General features: G+C 38.9%; 1 protein-coding gene across 15 annotated transcripts in view; it reads left to right on the top strand.

Annotated features, from left to right (window-relative positions):
• LOC128704417 (uncharacterized) overlaps window positions 1–17,611 on the top strand; it is a 51,981-nt gene that overhangs the window by 16,301 nt on the left and 18,069 nt on the right. For 7 of the 15 annotated variants that reach the window (XM_070103227.1, XM_070103224.1, XM_070103225.1 and 4 more), the window contains 3 exons: window positions 5,190–5,225; window positions 6,196–6,275; window positions 10,101–10,232. In XM_070103227.1, the coding sequence (XP_069959328.1) occupies window positions 5,190–5,225; window positions 6,196–6,275; window positions 10,101–10,232 (248 nt within the window). Of the gene's footprint in view, window positions 1–120; window positions 236–5,189; window positions 5,344–6,181; window positions 6,276–10,100; window positions 10,233–17,611 lie in introns of all 15 variants that reach the window. The other 8 variants (XR_011394389.1, XR_011394390.1, XR_011394388.1 and 5 more) reach the window with 8 other exon arrangements.

Raw genomic sequence — 17,611 nt, forward strand, 5'->3', positions numbered from 1 at the left:
TGGTTCATCTGTGTCTTCAACTTCCAACTGTGTCCCCTTGTTGCTGTGTCCCATCTCTGGATCATTCTGTCTCTGTCCACTGTATTTGCATAAACATGTAACCATTGTTCATTTTTTCAGGGAAGAAATTCTTGGGATGTTTTATCATGTTTATGAAGGTGAAGGTTACATGAAGTATGCCTAACCCTATGATGAATTATGACCACTGATGTGATGGCCATGACACTTGGGGCAGGTAAAGATATGCCTTACTTTTTACTCTTTTTAACACTAAGATGTGGATACACCTCCTGCCCCTGGTTACACCTCCTGCCCCTGTTCACCTAGAAGTAAATAGGTAGGTGTACTGTGTATGGTATTCTTTTGCCACTTTTGGTAGTACAGTAATATCCCCGTATCCATGGGGATACGTTGCATGCCCTACTGCAGATGCCTGAAACCACTGATAGTAGCAAACCCTATATACAGTAGTCCCCCCATATCTGCAGGGGATGTGGTCCAAGACATACCTTGGATACCCAAAACCACAGAAATGAACCCTATATACAAGTCGTTTTTCGTTTACATACCTACCCATGATAAAGTTTAATTGATAAATTATTCACATTAAGTGGAAAATCATCACTTTTTCAGTGATGGGAAGCACTCAATGGCTTATCTTAGGCTTTAAAGACCTACCATCATCACTACTTTTGCACTTTGGTGTCATTATTAAGTAAAATTAAGGCTTATTTTTGGGCACGGTAAACATAGATACAACAGTTCTACTGTATATAAGCTGTTTTTGTTTACACACCATATTTTGTGGCTTATTAGACACTTTTTTTTTCCATAAAATGTCTCCAAGAACACCCTGTGTCCTATAAACTGAAGGTCAGTTATGGGAGCTATAAGTTTGGGGTGGGGGGTGTAGCTCTCCCAGTTACGTCTGATGCTGAGCCACTGAAACTAAGTAAGTCTTATAAGCTGCAAAATATGGTACATACCTTTGATAAAGTTTAATTGATAAATTATGCACTATAAATGGAGAGTTAGCAATTTTTCACTGATGGGAAACACTTCATGGCTTCTCTTTAGGTTTTAAAGAACTGTCACCATCACTAGTGTGCTTTGGTGTCATTATTAAGCAAAAGTAAGGGTTAATTTTAAGCTATGGCAAACCTTGGATAACTGAAACTTTGGAAACTGGACCCACGGATATGAGGGTCTTACTGTATTTACCACTAAAAGAAAATATTGCTTCCTTCATGAGACTGAAATTGAAAGCCAGTAATTTTCGAACATTTGCATAATGTCTGATTGAGCACTTTTTGAGTATTCTTAATAAAAATTTCCATGCCCTGTGATAATCTTAAATAGTCTGCTTCCTCAGAATTTGAACGTGTTCCATATACAGTGGACCCCCGGTTATCGGCTGCAATCCGTTCCTGAAGGTCGGCTGATAACCGAAATGGCTGATAACCGAATTAATGTTTCCCATAACAATTAATGAAAATAAAATTAATTCGTTCCCAACAAAAATATTAAAAAAAAAAAATATTTTTTTTACAATTATGTAAGTATTACATATCTTTATTGAAGGCTAATACTGGCTACTGGAAGACAGGGAGGAGGAAAGAGGGAGGAGTTAGTGTTTGGAAGGGTAATCCCCCTCCATAAAGACTTTAGGTAGTAGGGCCTTCTGTGATACTTCCCTTCTCTGTCTTTTAATACCACTAGAACCAGCTTGAGAGTCACTGGACCCCTGTCTCACAAAATAACTGCCCAGAGTGCTCTGTTTCTTGCATCTCTTGAAGATTTCCCTGAAGTGGGACAGGGTTTTGTCACTAAACATGTTGCAGATATGGCTTGTTTCAGCTTTGTCAGGGTGGTGTTTCTCTACAAAAGCTTGCACCCTGGTCCACACTGCACACACTCCTTTAATCTCTGAAGAAGGCACTTCCTTCACTCCCTCTTCCTCGTCCTCTGAAGCAAGTTCCTCAGCTGCAGTCTGTTGCTGTTTAAGTTGAAGCTCTTGCAGCTCTTCAGTGGTAAGCTCTTCCCTGTGGTCCTCCACCAACTCTTCCACATCCTCACCACTCACCTCCAACCCCAGGGACTTCCCCAAAAACACATTAGAGTCCACAGGGTCGGCAGGGTCAGGGTCATGGTGAGTCTCAAACCCTTCAAAATCCCTCACTTGGACACAATCTGGCCACAGTTTTCTCCAAGCAGAGTTCAAAGTCCTGGAAGTCACTCCCTCTCAAGCCTTACCTATAAGGCTTATGCAATGGAGGATAGTGAAGTGATTCCTCCAGAACTCTTAGGGTCAACCGAGTGTCCGAGGTCACTTCAAAGCACTTTTGAAACACTGCTTTTGTGTAGAGTTTTTTTGAAGTAAGAAATGAACTGCTGGTCCATGGGCTGGAGGAGAGGAGTGGTGTTAGGAGGCAAGAACTTCACTTTTATAAAACTGAAATCTCTAAACACTGGGTCTTTCAAGTCTGGAGGATGTGTAGGAGCATTGTCCAGCACCAGGAGGCACTTCAGTGGTAATTTCTTTTCCAGGAAGTATTTTTACACACTTGGGCCAAACACATCATTAGCCCGCTCTGAAAATTTGCCTTGTGACCCATGCCTTATGATTAGCTTTCCACATCACACAATCTATTCTTCATGACATTGCTTTTCTTAAACACACTGGGATTTTCTGAGTGATACACAAGTAAAGGCTTCACTTTAAAATCACCACTAGCATTACCACACAACAAAAGAGTAAGCCTGTCTTTCATATTATTGTGTCCTGGCAGTGCCTTTTCCTCCTGGGTAATGTAGGTCCTCTTTGGCATTTTCTTCCAAAACAGGCCTGTTTCGTCACAATTGAAACCTTGTTGGGGTTTGAATCCTTCAGCCTTTACATAGTCCTGGAATTCATGAACATACTGTTCAGCTGCATATTTGTCAGAACTTGCAGCCTCACCATGCCTTACAACACTGTGTATGCCACTACGTTTCTTAAATCTATCAAACCATCCTTTGCTGGCTCTAAATTCACAAACTGCAGCACTTGTTCCAGGCATTTTCTTTGCAAGATCCTCATGCAACTGCTTTGCCTTCTCACAAATAGTAGACTCCACAACACTCTCTCCCACTAATTCTTTTTCCTTAATCCAATAATAATAACTTTTCCATCTCTTCCATTATCAGTGTCCTTTGTTTAGTTAAAAAAGCTACTCCTTTTGCAACATTAGCATCTTTGATTTGTTCTTTCTTTGCCAGGATGGATGTAATTGTTGATTTATTCTTGCTGTACATCCTGGCAAGTTCCATCACCTTCATACCACTCTCAAACTTTTCAATCACTTCACACTTAAATTCTATGGTGTTTCTCACTTTCATTACCACAGGAACTTTACTAGGAACTTTCTTTGGAGCCATGGTTACTTATTTCACAGTTGCACTGCAAGAAAAACCACTAAAAACAATGGTAAACAAGTGAAATGCTTGGATGTATGAGCAGAAGCCTCCTCAGCCACCGAGAGACAAAGCCAAATTGAAGCGCAAGCTGCCCCAGCAGGCGGATGGATGCGTCCAAAACCGCCGATAACTGAGTGAACGACCGATAACCGGGCACCGAAAAACCCGCTGAAAACCAAGTTGGCCAATAACCAAACCGGCCGATAACCGGGGGTCCACTGTACAAAGTAGCCTTTTCGTGATTTTTGTTTTAATATAATTTTAGCCATATGTGAGGTGGGCACTTAGAGCTGTGACTTATATACAATATTATGCAGTGATCCATGAGAATGTTATGTATAGTATAATGCCATTATATATGTGCTTGGCTCCTAGATTTGTGGCTCTTTTATGGCATTATACCTGATATGAGATGTACTTCTGGAACAATAACCTCCCTTATTACATCCCTATGAATATACATTTTCATTTATTTATTTATTTATTTTATTTATTTACAATTTGAGCAAAATAACATGAAAATTTAAACTTTTCATATTTGACTAAGTCACTGTAGAAACTATTTTACATTTTATTAACACTTCAGCCATTTCCCACCAAGGAAGGGTGACAAAGAGAAGAAACACTTGTGTCATCAGTCCCTCCATCACTGTCTTGCCAGAGGCATGCCTACACTACAGTTAAAACACTGCAGCATATCAACACCCACCCTTCAGAGTGCAGGAATTGTACTTCCCACCTTCAGGACTCTGGTCCAACTAACTGGTTTCCCTGAATCCCTTCATAAATGTTACTTTGCTCACACTTCAACAGTATGTCAAGTTATAAAAACTATTCATTAACACTTAGGCCTGATTTTTAGAAGTCCAAAAAAGATAATTTGTTTCTAACAGTGCACTTAATGGGTGCAACAAGGCACAAAAAAGCTGACACATCTTCTCCCCATGTCCAACTCAACCTGTGTGAAAATTCAACGTTCGTAAAAGGCCTTAAGATCTGGAACTCCGTCTGAAGCATTGAAAGGTTCCCTATCTGCCAACCATTTCAAAGCTGTTGTTAAAAAACACCATCTTAGCATAATTGAGACAGCAATCTGTTATGTCTAACAAAACCAGCTTTCATCCAGTTCTGCCCCTCATCTTCCTTCAACACCCATACATAATTGATAACATATATTGTCCCATTTAATTATATTGTAATCTAAAGTACCTTACTGTATCTTCAACATTTCTATGTTCAGTCAGATAAAACTAAGGATCTTTGAATTAGTACTATGAAATAATATGTCTCTTTTGTGATAGACTATTTGCCATTAACTGTCTTATTGTAGTTAATTGCATAAGAATTCTTATTTAATATTATGTATATTAATTAACATGGCTTACAATTAGCTGGTCAAAATGCATTACATAATTTGTGGCCATCTTTTGTGCCTACCATTATATTAATTCATGTAAATTACATTACAGTGGAACCTCAAAAATCGAACTGCTCCCAACACAACCAATTATGTAAGTGTATTTTTGTAAGTGCTTTTATAAGTGTATTTTTGAGGGCCTGAAATGGACTAATCTAATTTACATTATTCCTGATGGGAATAAATTCATTCGGTAAAGGCACTCGAACAGCCTTCTGGACCGAAGAAAGTTCGATATTTGAGGTTCCACTGTATATGGTTTAAATAAAAAAAGTATTTGTCAAAAATACTAAATATGTTTTTTTTGTGTTGCCAGAATAATAGTGGATATTGTTTGTTGCTGTATCAACATGTGAGGACCAAGACTGTTTCAACCAAAAATACTGCTGGAACAAGTGTAGAGGTCTTTAAGAGGAAATTAGACAAGTATCTTCACCAGGTGCTGGATTAACCAGGCTGTGATGGAGTGGGTCAGTGGACCACCAGCAGTATCATCCTGTTGTAGATGAATGGTTCAGAGAACCGACATGTTGTTGAATTAGACACATGTGCAACTCTTGGGTATCTTTGTTGAGGAAACGTTTTGCCACACAGTGGCTTCATCAGTCCATACAAAGGAGAAACTTGAAGAACAGGAGGAGAATGAGGTAATCAGTCCCTCAGCCTTGAGTCGATGTGGTCAGTCCATCAATCTTGAATAGAATATGGTATATGAGCGGAGAAGCAGCTTATAAACCGTAGACAGGTGAGGGGCAGCAGTCGTAGGTGGTGTCACATTTGTCCAATGTGGAAGTAGGTCGTGCCCAAGGGTTAGGCAAGTGAAGAATTCCCAAGTATTAAGATCCCAAGAAGTTGCAGTGTCTGACAGGATTGTAGATGAATGGTTCAGAGAACCGACATGATGTTGAATTAGAGTTGCACGTGTCTAATTCAACAACATGTCAGTTCTCTGAACCATTCATCTACAATCCTGTCAGACACTGCAACTTCTTGGGATCTTAATACTTGGGAATTCTTCACTTGCCTAACCCTTGGGCACGACCTACTTCCACATTGGACAAGTGTGACACCAGCTACGACTGCTGCCCCTCACCTGTCTATGGTTTATATGCTGCTTCTCCGCTCATATACCGTATTCTATTCAAGATTGATGGACTGACCACATCGACTCAAGGCTGAGGGACTGATTACCTCATTCTCCTCCTGTTCTTCAAGTTTCTCCTTTGTATGGACTGATGAAGCCACTGTGTGGCGAAACGTTTCCTCAATAAAGATACCCAAAAGTTGCACATGTGTCTAATTCAACAGTATCATCCTGGCAGAGCAGGCAAGCACCAGATGAGCCTGACCCCTGGCTGGGCTCTGGCAGTAGAAAAACACTCGGAACTCATCAGAGGTTAAGGTTAGTTTGTCAATAGTGTGTGCGAGGAGTTAATAATAATAATAATAATAATATATTTTATTTTGATAAGATACATGTATGAAGGAAGGGGCAAAACTTGTTCAACAAGACAGTCATGTAAGAAGCCAAGTTGATACATGTATGTACAAACACCTTTATATGCAGAGCATTTCTGGCAAACTTAAAATTAACTTAAGATTAATAAGGCAGTAACAGTACATATGGTCATTAGATGAGTTACAATGAATACAAGAGACTTGAGTATTGTATTAAGTCATGCTATATGACTTTAATAAGTCTTGTAGAGAAGACATACTTTTTTATTATTAACCTTAGGCAGATACAATGGAGTGATTAATGTTTAACATAAGAACATAAGAAAGGAGGAACACTGCAGCAGGCCTGTTGGCCCATACTAGGCAGGTCCTTTACAATCCATCCCACTAACAAAACATTTGCCCAACCCAATTTTCAATGCCACCCAAGAAATAAGCTCTCATAACTCTACCCACTCATATGCAAGTCACACTCAAATCCAACCCCTCTCACTCATGTATTTATCCAACTTAAATTTGAAACTACCCAAGGTTTTAGCCTCAGTAACCCAACAAGGTAGACTGTTCCACTCATCAACTACCCTATTTCCAAACCAGTACTTTCCTATATCCTTTCTAAATCTAAACTTGTCTAATTTGAATCCATTACTGCAGGTTCTCTCTTGGAGAGAGATCCTCAAAACCTTATTTATATCCCCTATGACATTCATTTGAGATGAATACAGATATTGAGAGCAAGTATATATTGATTATATTGATGAAAAAGTTTTACTTATGTTCATGATGTTGAACAAATGCATGTACAGGTTTTACATATGTATTTATGATGGGTTGGGATAGGTTAAGGAGATAAGGTGATTTTTAACTGTAGTTTTAAAGATGCTGAACTGGTGGTTCTGGAGATTTCTGGTAGAGTTTTCCAGATTTTGGGCCCTTTTATGTATGATGAATTTTTGAAAAGATTTAGCCTTACACGGGGAATGTCATAGAGGTTTTTGTGCCTAGTGTTGTGTCTGAGTCCTGTTGCAACTGCCAAGAAAGTGTTTTGGGTCAGGATTTATATTAGAATTTATTGTTCTGTAAATGTAGGTTGTACAATAGTATGAGTTAATGTTTTGTATAGTCAGTAGGTATAGGTCATTGAAGAGTGAGGGAGGGGAGGGTTGTCTAGCAGTGGATTGTGTGATAAGTTGCACTGAGGCTTTTCGTTGTGTTATTATTGATTTTAGGTGGTTTGTCATAGTGGAACCCCAGGCACAAATATGGGTAGATCAGTGAATAGTATAGTGTAAGTAGTGGTGTTTGTGGTACATAGTAACATATAGTGTAAGTAGTGGTGTTTGTGGTTGTTGCATACAGGGCAACTACTTAAGCCTGTTTAGCCCTTTCTTGCAACAAATAAACAGGATTGAATATCCTGTTCTAGATGAAATCATTCAAGGGTTCAGTAGTAAACAATCACAATGTTTCTTTCCATTTTTTTATTAAGTTTCTTAATAAACCATAGAAGGGTTTTATATTAACTTTAAAAAGGTCGCACCATAAAACAGAGTACTCATGAAATTTACACTTAAGTTCACTTAAAAGATAACACACAGTATTATCTTGATTATAGTACTGAACGGCTCTAGTATCATAACACCTTCACTTCACATAATAACACTTTGCTTAACTCAATCCAAATGAGACAGAAAATGTAACACTTCAATAATAATTCACTCTTATTCAACTTTCATAATATACTAAGTGAGATTAGGAATATTTTACACTTAAAGGAGTTTTGAGGCGAGTCTGTCTCCCATGACTTTCACCATCCTCTTTGAACCAATACTGCTTAAACTCGCTCCTAGCAGAGCTAGGGACAATCACCAGCGTCTCCAATACAGCAACACACTTCGTCCGAGATGTTTCTGTCTGATACCGTCCGAGGTACTGGAGGGTCACTAGGGAACCTCATGTGGGACCAGAAGGTTAAATCCAGGAATCAAGGAGCTTCTCTCACGAGAGGCGAGAGTGGACTGCCCTATAACAGAATTCTCAGACTGACGTCACCTCGGATTAAGAGGGGACAGTGGCTAAACGACAGCCGGGTAGTAAACAACTGTACCCGTAGTTTACATCATCGAAACATCCTATCTATTTACACAGCTAAATAAATTAAGGCCAGATAATATTATAAAGTACTCTATCCTCATTTTAGCTACTAATGAGGTTAGAAATAATATAATATTAAGTGAAAAAGCCCGTTACATATACATCATACCTGACCTAGAAGGTTCACAAACGAGGGGCGTAACAGTGGTACATAGTAACATAGTGTAAGTAGTGGTGTTTGTGGTACATAGTAACATATAGTGTAAGTAGTGGTGTTTGTGGTACATAGTAACATATAGTGTAAGTAGTGGTGTTTGTGGTACATAGTAACATATAGTGTAAGTAGTGGTGTTTGTGGTACATAGTAACATAGTGTAAGTAGTGGTGTTTGTGGTACATAGTAACATATAGTGTAAGTAGTGGTGTTTGTGGTACATAGTAACATATAGTGTAAGTAGTGGTGTTTGTGGTACATAATAACATATCTTTGAGAGGATGACAATTGTTTTAGAAACCTTTTTTGTTATGTGTTGGATATGGGTGTTGAATTTTAGGTTGCTGTCAAGGTGCCCACCCAGGAATTTTCCCTCTTTATGTTTAGCAATAAGGATGTTGTTAAGCATATTTAGTTGGTCCTCACTTGCTCTACTCCCAAACATAATGTAAAAGGTTTTGTCTATATTAGGTATGAATTTATTGATGGTCAACCAGGTTGCTCTTTTTGTGAGTTCTTCGTTAGCAATAGTGTTGAGTGAGGCTAAATTTGGGTAAGAGATGACAAAAGTTGTGTTGTCAGCAAAGAGAATAAGCGTAAATTGTTGTGATACTCTTGGAAGATCGTTGATGTATAAAAGGAAAAGGAGGAGGCCAAGAATGTTACCCTGTGGTACACCAGTGTCCAGGTCGAGGAGGTTGTGTCATTGACAGACATATTGTTTTCTCTTAGTGAGGTAGAACTTGATAAATGCAAGCACATGGCCTCTTATATTGTAATGATCAAGCTTGAGGAGTAGGATGCTATGATCTACTGTATCAAAAGCTTTCTTAAGATTGATAAAAGGTCCAAGTGGGTATTCATTTTTATTCAGTGCTGTGTAAAGTAGGTCTAGCATTTTTATTATTGCATCATTTGTGCTTTTGTTTCTCCTGAAGCCAAACTGGCAGGGGTTGAGGATGCTTTGTGATGTTATGAAGGAATGTAACCTTTTGTGTATGAGTTTCTTGAAGATTTTAGAAAGTAAAGGCAAGTTTGATATTGGCTATAATTGTTTCTATCTGTTGGGTCACCACCTTTGTGTATTGGTGTAATCCTTGTTAGCTTGAGTGTTGCCAGGAAAGTGTTAGTATCTAGAGATTTGTTGAAGAGTAATGCAGTGGTGGGTGAAAGGATTTGAGCTGCTCGTTTATACAGTAGTGGTGGCACTTGGGTTACATTCCTTGATTTGTTTTTTAGAGAGTTAATAATCATGATAACCTCAGTGGGCTGTGTTGGTGTAAGCTAGAGGGATGTTGGGAAGTTATGGCATTTTATTGAGCAGATCTTCAATCTTTGTCTGTCAGTTTATTAAATCCATCTCATGTAGTAACTGGGTTGATTGATGCCATCCAGATTAGATCTTTACAATGACTCTCCAGTAATAGTGTCATATAAATATTTTATAAATTTTGTTTCCAGAAACTGTGCGTCTCCCACCGAGGTAGTGACCCCAACAAATAAAAAATGCTTTTGCCATCACAGTCTTGCCAGAGTGGCACTGATACTACACCTCAAAACTGCTAATGTCTCCACCCGTCCTTTAGGGTGCAGGTACTATACTTCCTTAGTTGTGTTGTATAGTAATTGAAGAGAATTATTAGATAGATGTACTTGAAATATTTGTCATTTTATATTAGTGATTTATATTAAAAGTCATATACAGTTGACTGTCGTTTAACACGGTTTTGTCGTGCACGTTTTGGTTATAGCACGATTGAAGAATTGCGGCATTTTTTTGTTTGACACTTGGTAAAATTAGTTTAACATAGTTGTGGGAGGAAAAAAAATTTTGAGCCTGCAGTCGCCCATGAGGCAGGATGGGCTACAGCCATCCCCCGCTACTCCCACCACCCTCCCAGCCTTCAGTTCAGTTCATACGTGTGTTGGACGAATCTGTGCCAGTAGCTCCCTGTGTCTGTTTAGATATGTATTAATTGCCATATCTTAAATCTGCCAAGCAATCATGGCACCCAGTAGGCATACAAGTGTTGCTGAAAGTTGCAAGAAAAGGTTTAAGCTTCTAAGTCTTAGAATTAACAAACAAAATGGAGATATTACACAAGAGATAGCCTGTGGCGGGAATGAAGAGTCATTTTGTACACAAAAAGAATGATTTAAATACGAGTTTGTATGATGACTATCTGACTTGACTGACTGAATGACTTGACTGACTGCATGACTTGACTGACTGAATGACTTGACTTGACTGACTGACTGAATGACTTGACTGACTGACTGAATGACTTGACTGACTGACTGAATGACTTGACTGACTGACTGAATGACTTGACTGACTGACTGAATGACTTGACTGACTGACTGAATGACTTGACTGACTGACTGAATGACTTGACTGACTGACTGAATGACTTGACTGACTGACTGAATGACTTGACTGACTGACTGAATGACTTGACTGACTGACTGAATGACTTGACTGACTGACTGAATGACTTGACTGACTGACTGACTGAATGACTTGACTGACTGACTGAATGACTTGACTGACTGAATGACTTGACTCACTTGACTGAATGACTTGACTGACTGAATGACTTGATTGACTGAATGACTTTGCCCTTGTAGTAGACCCTGTCAGTTATTATAGTACAGGTCGGCCATCACTAATCCGGCATTATTGGGACCTGTAGTGTGCTGTATTAGTGAGTTTGCTGGATTACAGAGTGGTTAGGTTAGAATACACTTAATTAACCTATCAATTTATTTATTTATTTATTTATTTATTTATTTAGTCATTTTAGCATACAGAGGTACAAAAAATACAGGTAAGAGCAGCATGCCAAAGCCACTTATATGCATAGCATTACGGGCTGGCTTAAAATTAACTTAAGATTAACTAAGCAATGATGAAATCAGTGATAAAACATTATTGTAAACAGATAACTATAAAGCACAAATGAGTATTACAAAGACAGGTCATATGGTTGCATGCATTGCTGTACATTCAGTCGAATGGAGTATTCTGTTAGGTAGTGTATTTAAAAAAATAACAAAGTTAGATTGGGTCCTAGGTTTAACATTTGTGCGATATAATTGTGAGTAACATATAGGATATACAATTTATAAGGTTCAGTTATTCAGTATTTATTTGGTTTTGAGTGAGTAAGTGATCTTTGACAAGAGACTTGAATTTATAAACAGGTAGTGTTTCTTTTATATTTACAGGTAATGAATTCCAGATTTTAGGGCCTTTTATGTGCATTGAGTTTTTGCATAGCGTGAGATGGACACGAGGAACATCAAAGAGTGATCTGTGCCTTGTGTTATGGTCATGTGTTCTGTTGAGGTTGGCAAGGAGATGTTTGAGGGGAGGGTTAATATCAGAGTTAAGTGTTCTATGTATGTAATAGGTGCAGTAATAAGTATGGATGTTTTGTATGGTGAGTAGGTTGAGTGTTTTAAATATTGGTGGAGTGTGCTGCCTGTAGTGAGAATTTATCATTCTAACTGCAGCCTTTTGTTGGGTAATTAGTGGTCTGAGATGGTTAATTGTCGTTGAGCCCCATGCACAAATTCCATAGGTGAGATAGGGGTAAATAAGAGAGTGATAAAGGGCCAGGAGGGCTGACTGTGGAACATAGTACCGTATCTTCGATAGTATGCCTACAGTCTTGGAAATTTTCTTAGAAATTTGTTGTATATGTGTATGAAATTTGAGTCTATTATCAAGGTGGATTCCTAAGAATTTTCCCTCTGTTAGCTTTGTGATAGGTGATCTGTTTATCGTTATGTTAAGAGGTACATCTGTAGCTCTGTTACCAAACTGAATGAAGTAGGTTTTGTCAATGTTTAGTGTAAGTTTGTTAGTCCTCATCCAGGTAGATATTTTCTGTAATTCGGTGTTTACAGTATTGGCTAGCGTGACTGGGCTCGGGTGAGAGATGTATGTAGTGTCATCTGCAAAAAGTGTGGGTTTGAGTAATTGCGAAGCATTTGGTAGGTCATTTATGTATAGGAGAAAGAGAAGAGGGCCAAGGACACTTCCCTGTGGGACACCAACTGTAATTGGTTGAGCGGAAGAGCTTGCCCCATTTGCGTACACATATTGGCTTCTGTTGCTGAGGTATGACTTGAGGTAGTTGAGGGAGTGCCCTCTAATACCATAGTGTGACAATTTTACGTGGAGCAAGTCATGGTCAACTGTATCAAAAGCTTTATGTAAGTCAATGAAGATCCCCAGTGGGACTTCTTTTTTCTCTATTGCAGTGTATATATGTTCTAGCATGTGTATAATAGCATCATTAGTATTTTTATTAGGCCTGAATCCAAATTGGCAGGGGTTGAGAATGTTTTGGGAGATGAGGTAGGAGTAGATTCGTTTATGAATTAATTTTTTAAAGATTTTTGAGAGAGGGTGTAAATTGGATATTGGCCTACAGTTATTCAACTCTGTTTGGTCTCCTCCTTTATGGATCGGGGTGACCCTTGCTATTTTGAGAGCTGTAGGGAAGGTGGAGGATTCAATGGATTTGTTAAAGAGTGTTGCAATGATTGGTGATAGTACTTGTGACACTTTTTTGTATATAAAGGGTGGTAAGGTATTTAAATCTCCTGCCTTGTTTTTTAGTGCGTTGATAATTAGGGAGACTTCGTATGGGTTAGTCGGAGCTAGGAACAGTGTGTTTGGGTAGTTGCCAGTGAGGTAGTCATTTGGTGGGGTATCTGAGCTTGGGATTTTATTGGCAAGGTTTTGTCCTATAGTGGAGAAGAAATCATTGAGTCTGTTTGCTGTTTCTGTTGGTGGGAGTTGGGGTTCATCTGATTTTGCTAATTTTATTTCGCTATTTCGTGATATCTTTTTTGTTCCCAGAATTTCTGATAGGGTCTTCCAGGTCTTTTTTATATCACCTCGTAAGTTGGATAATCTGTTCTCATAATACAGTTTTTTTGCCCTTCTTATCAGGCTGGTTAGGATTGACGAGTAACGTTTTGTTTGGTCTCTGGTTATGTGACCCATTCTGTACTGTTTTTCATACCGGTGTTTTGTATTTATGGATTTGAGAATGCTGGGTATTAGCCAGGGACTGTTCAGTCTCTTAGCTGTCATCTGTTTAGTTTTTTAGGGCAGTGCTTGTTATAGAGGTATTGGGTCTTTTTTGAGTCAGTATAATGATGAAATTTGAGTCAGTATAATGATGAAATTTGAGTCAGTATAATGATGAAATTTGAGTCAGTATAATGATGAAATTTGAGTCAGTATAATGATGAAATTTGAGTCAGTATAATGATGAAATTTGAAATTATGCTAGCTGAAATTAGTGCCGGATTACTGATGGAACCAGATAACTGATTGCCGGATTAGTTATGACTGACCTGTACTAGTAGTAGTCCCTGTCAGTTATATACTTGTAGTAGTCACTGACAATTATATAGCACTTATAGTAGCCCTGATGGTTATATAATAGTTTGTTTTAGTGGTGTACTGTATGAGATGCTTTCCATAGATCAGTGAAGAGCCCCAGGGAATATTCATTTGTTTCAGTTGCTGTACAGTAGATAGTAATTCGAACATCCGAGGTAGTACAATTTATTATATAGTCTTACATTTTTAAGTTTGTAATTAGTTCTTTCACAGTGGTAGAATGCAAATATTCTATATTTCACTCTGTTATTAACCCTTTCAGGGTCCAGAGGCCAAATTTCAAAGTGTGCACCAGGGTCCAAGAATTTTCCAGAAAATTTTTTGTTATTTTTTCTTATGAAATGGTAGAGAAACTTGTTCTGAAAGTAATAAAACAAAAAGTACTAAATTTGATGGAAAATTGATGAAATTATACTCTTGCAATTTTGCCGACTTTGACTCCCATTTTAGGTGAATTACAATATAATAATCAACCAAATTCTTAGGTATTTCACTAGTATTACTTCAATTCTATCGAATGAGCACAAGAAATTGCTCGGTCAACTGTTTGAACTACAAAATAAAGTGATCGGAAATTGGTAATTTGGCCAATTTAATGCAAAGATCAAAATATTCCAATTTCAAAATAGGGTCCAGAATAAACAATGCAGGCATTCCTGGCACTAAACTAACATTTCTTCTGTTCATTAGTTATGTTTTCAGGCTTTACAAATTAATTCCATTTTGATTTTTTATTCACATAATGAATTTTTATTCAGACCAAAGAACAGAAGATTTACTGTTATGCAATATTGTAATAATTGTATAAATAATATCACCACATTTGTGAATGTATATTAGACCCAACAGCTGGCATGTATTATATGTGTAAGGTCATTCGTTTACTCTTGAACATCGGCGAAAATTTAACATTTCCACTACTCTGAGCTCAGTTTCAAGCCATTTCCAAAACTATAACCAATCAAAATCATCTCTATTTCTGTAATATATCTTCCATTCTATCAAATGAGACCAAGAAATCACAAATACAACTATAAAAAACATACTAAAAAACACTGCAGAGTCGCTGTTTTAATCGAAAATTATGGTCTCAGTTTTTTTCTCTCATTATGCACTGTGTGCTGCAGGATTTGTTTTATGTGGTGCACACATACCACATAGATGTATTCTCTCATATCTAGGCCCAAATTTACCACTCACAGCTTATCTGAATGAGCTGAGCTCATGGCGTAGAACTACTGTTTGGACCCTCAACTCAAAGCCGTAGAACTACAGCAGGGACCCTGAAAGGGTTAATGATACAATCAATTTATGATAAAATAAATCTTACTTTTTTTAGTTCGTAATTAACCCCTGGACTGTCTTACCGTGTTTGACGTATCTATACACACAAATTCTACCGGCTTCAAATCAAGCAGGAGAGGGCTGGTAGGCCTACATGAGAGAGAATGGGTTTGAGTGGTGGGTGTGCACCCTGTGAAAAAAATCTGGGACTCAGTGGTGCATTGTGGGAATGCCATCTTGGTAGTCCATTTTCACCATGCCTCGCGGTAAGAAGTACCTCACTCCTTGGCGGATTAGAGGTCTTTTGTTCCCAAGTGATAGCTCTAACATCGATGGAAGTGTCAGTGAAAGTGAATTCCATAAAAACCATGCCCCCGGCCGGGATTGAACCCGCGGTCATAGTCTCAAAACTCCAGCCCGTCGCGTTAGCCACTAGACCAACTAGCCACAATAAGATTCATCCAACTAGGTATATTTCTACACCACAGGAAGGTTAGCACAGGCACCACTGTGACCACAAATGCAAGTTTTTACAGACGAATCTCCAGCTAGCGTGGCCGTGACGAACTCTAGCTCAAGTCCCTTCACTGCCGTCAACATGACTCAAGTGAAGGGACTTGAGCAGCTAGAGTTCGTCACGGCCACGCTAGCTGGAGATTCGTCTGTAAAAAACTTGCATTTGTGGTCACAGTGGTGCCTGTGCTAACCTTCCTATGGTGTAGAAATATACCTAGTTGGATGAATCTTATTGTGGCTAGCTGGTCTAGTGGCTAACGCAACGGGCTGGAGTTTTGAGACTCTATGACTGGGGGTTCAATCCCGGCCGGGGGTATGGTTTGTTTGCAATCGTGTCATTACGATTTCTTGAGTCGTGAATTCTATGGTTTTCAAGTGGGTGTGACCAAGAACAGTGCCCAGGATAATGTAATTAGTGATGAAAACCCAGATGACCCACGACCTTTCACCTCTGGTGCTGGGCCGGCTCTTTCACGTTCACCTGTACCAGGACGAAAGAGGAAACTATTTGCCCGTGTACAAGACTCAGATGTGAGCAGTGAAAGTGATAGTGATAGTGATTTCAAAGCTATTGAAAGCAGTTCTAGTTACAACAGTGCGGGTGAATATTCCCCAGTGAAGCGGCAGTATATAGGACATAGCATGCGGTCTGGCAGTGTGTCATATGCTGTTCCAAGGGAAAGGAGTAAATCTCGGAGCACATCCCTTGGCCCTATACCACGAACTGATAGTGAAGATGACGATATTGTTATGATGGGTATGAATGATGTGAGTGAGGCAGCAGGTGGTAGTGATGATAGCGATAGTGGCATGAGTCATGTGGCACCAGCAGCGGGCCACGCTACTACCAACACTGTTGACTCTGCACAACCACAACCAGCCTCACCCAACCCCACACTCCCACAACCTGCACAACCACAACCACGTTTCAATATCCAGAACCCACCAGCTGGCCGCATCTCGGATTGGCAGCAAGGTGATGAGTCTGTTCCCAGTCCCCATGACTTTGATGAAACACAAAGTGGAATACGGCCATCATGTACACTTGGGAACAATGCCACTGAACTGGAATGCTTTCAGTTGTTCTTCGATGAACCTCTGCAGCTGTGATGGATTACAACCTCAATATGCACTTAGTGGACAAATGTGACATGCAGATTGGGTTTGCTGATTGTGTTTGCAAGAGTTATAAGTGGTACATAAAACTCTTTTTCCATCTTGACATTTCCATGTTGAATGCTTATAATATGTGTAAGTTGAAGACCAACAACAAACCCAAATATGGTGAATTTTGTTTGTCAGTTATCAGACAAATAATATTCAAGTACCCAGGAACAACACTTGCAATAGACCAGCTCCCACAAAATTATCAACACATGCTCTATTGTCTGAGGCCTGGTGATCACTACCCCATACCACTGCCTGCTACTGCTCTCAAGAAAAATGCTCAGAAGAGGTGTTTCGTCTGTGGGCATACCACAAAATGCCCACAAAAATGCAGACACTCGTTTTATGTGTGAGGAGTGTAAGAGACCATTGTGATTATACCCATGTTTCAAAGAATTCCATAAGCTGCAGCAGTTCTAGAAAAGTGTCCAGTGATTGTACATCTGTATATATATTATAGAACAATTGTAATAAAGAATTTTATATATTGATTGTTTGTGTAAACAAGTTTTATAAACATTATGATGATACTAGTGTTTTTGCTATAATTGTGTTACATTCAACGAGTGTATATATGAAC

This window comes from Cherax quadricarinatus, chromosome 84, assembly GCF_038502225.1.
Source record: "Cherax quadricarinatus isolate ZL_2023a chromosome 84, ASM3850222v1, whole genome shotgun sequence".
Classification (NCBI taxonomy): Eukaryota; Metazoa; Arthropoda; class Malacostraca; order Decapoda; family Parastacidae; genus Cherax; species Cherax quadricarinatus.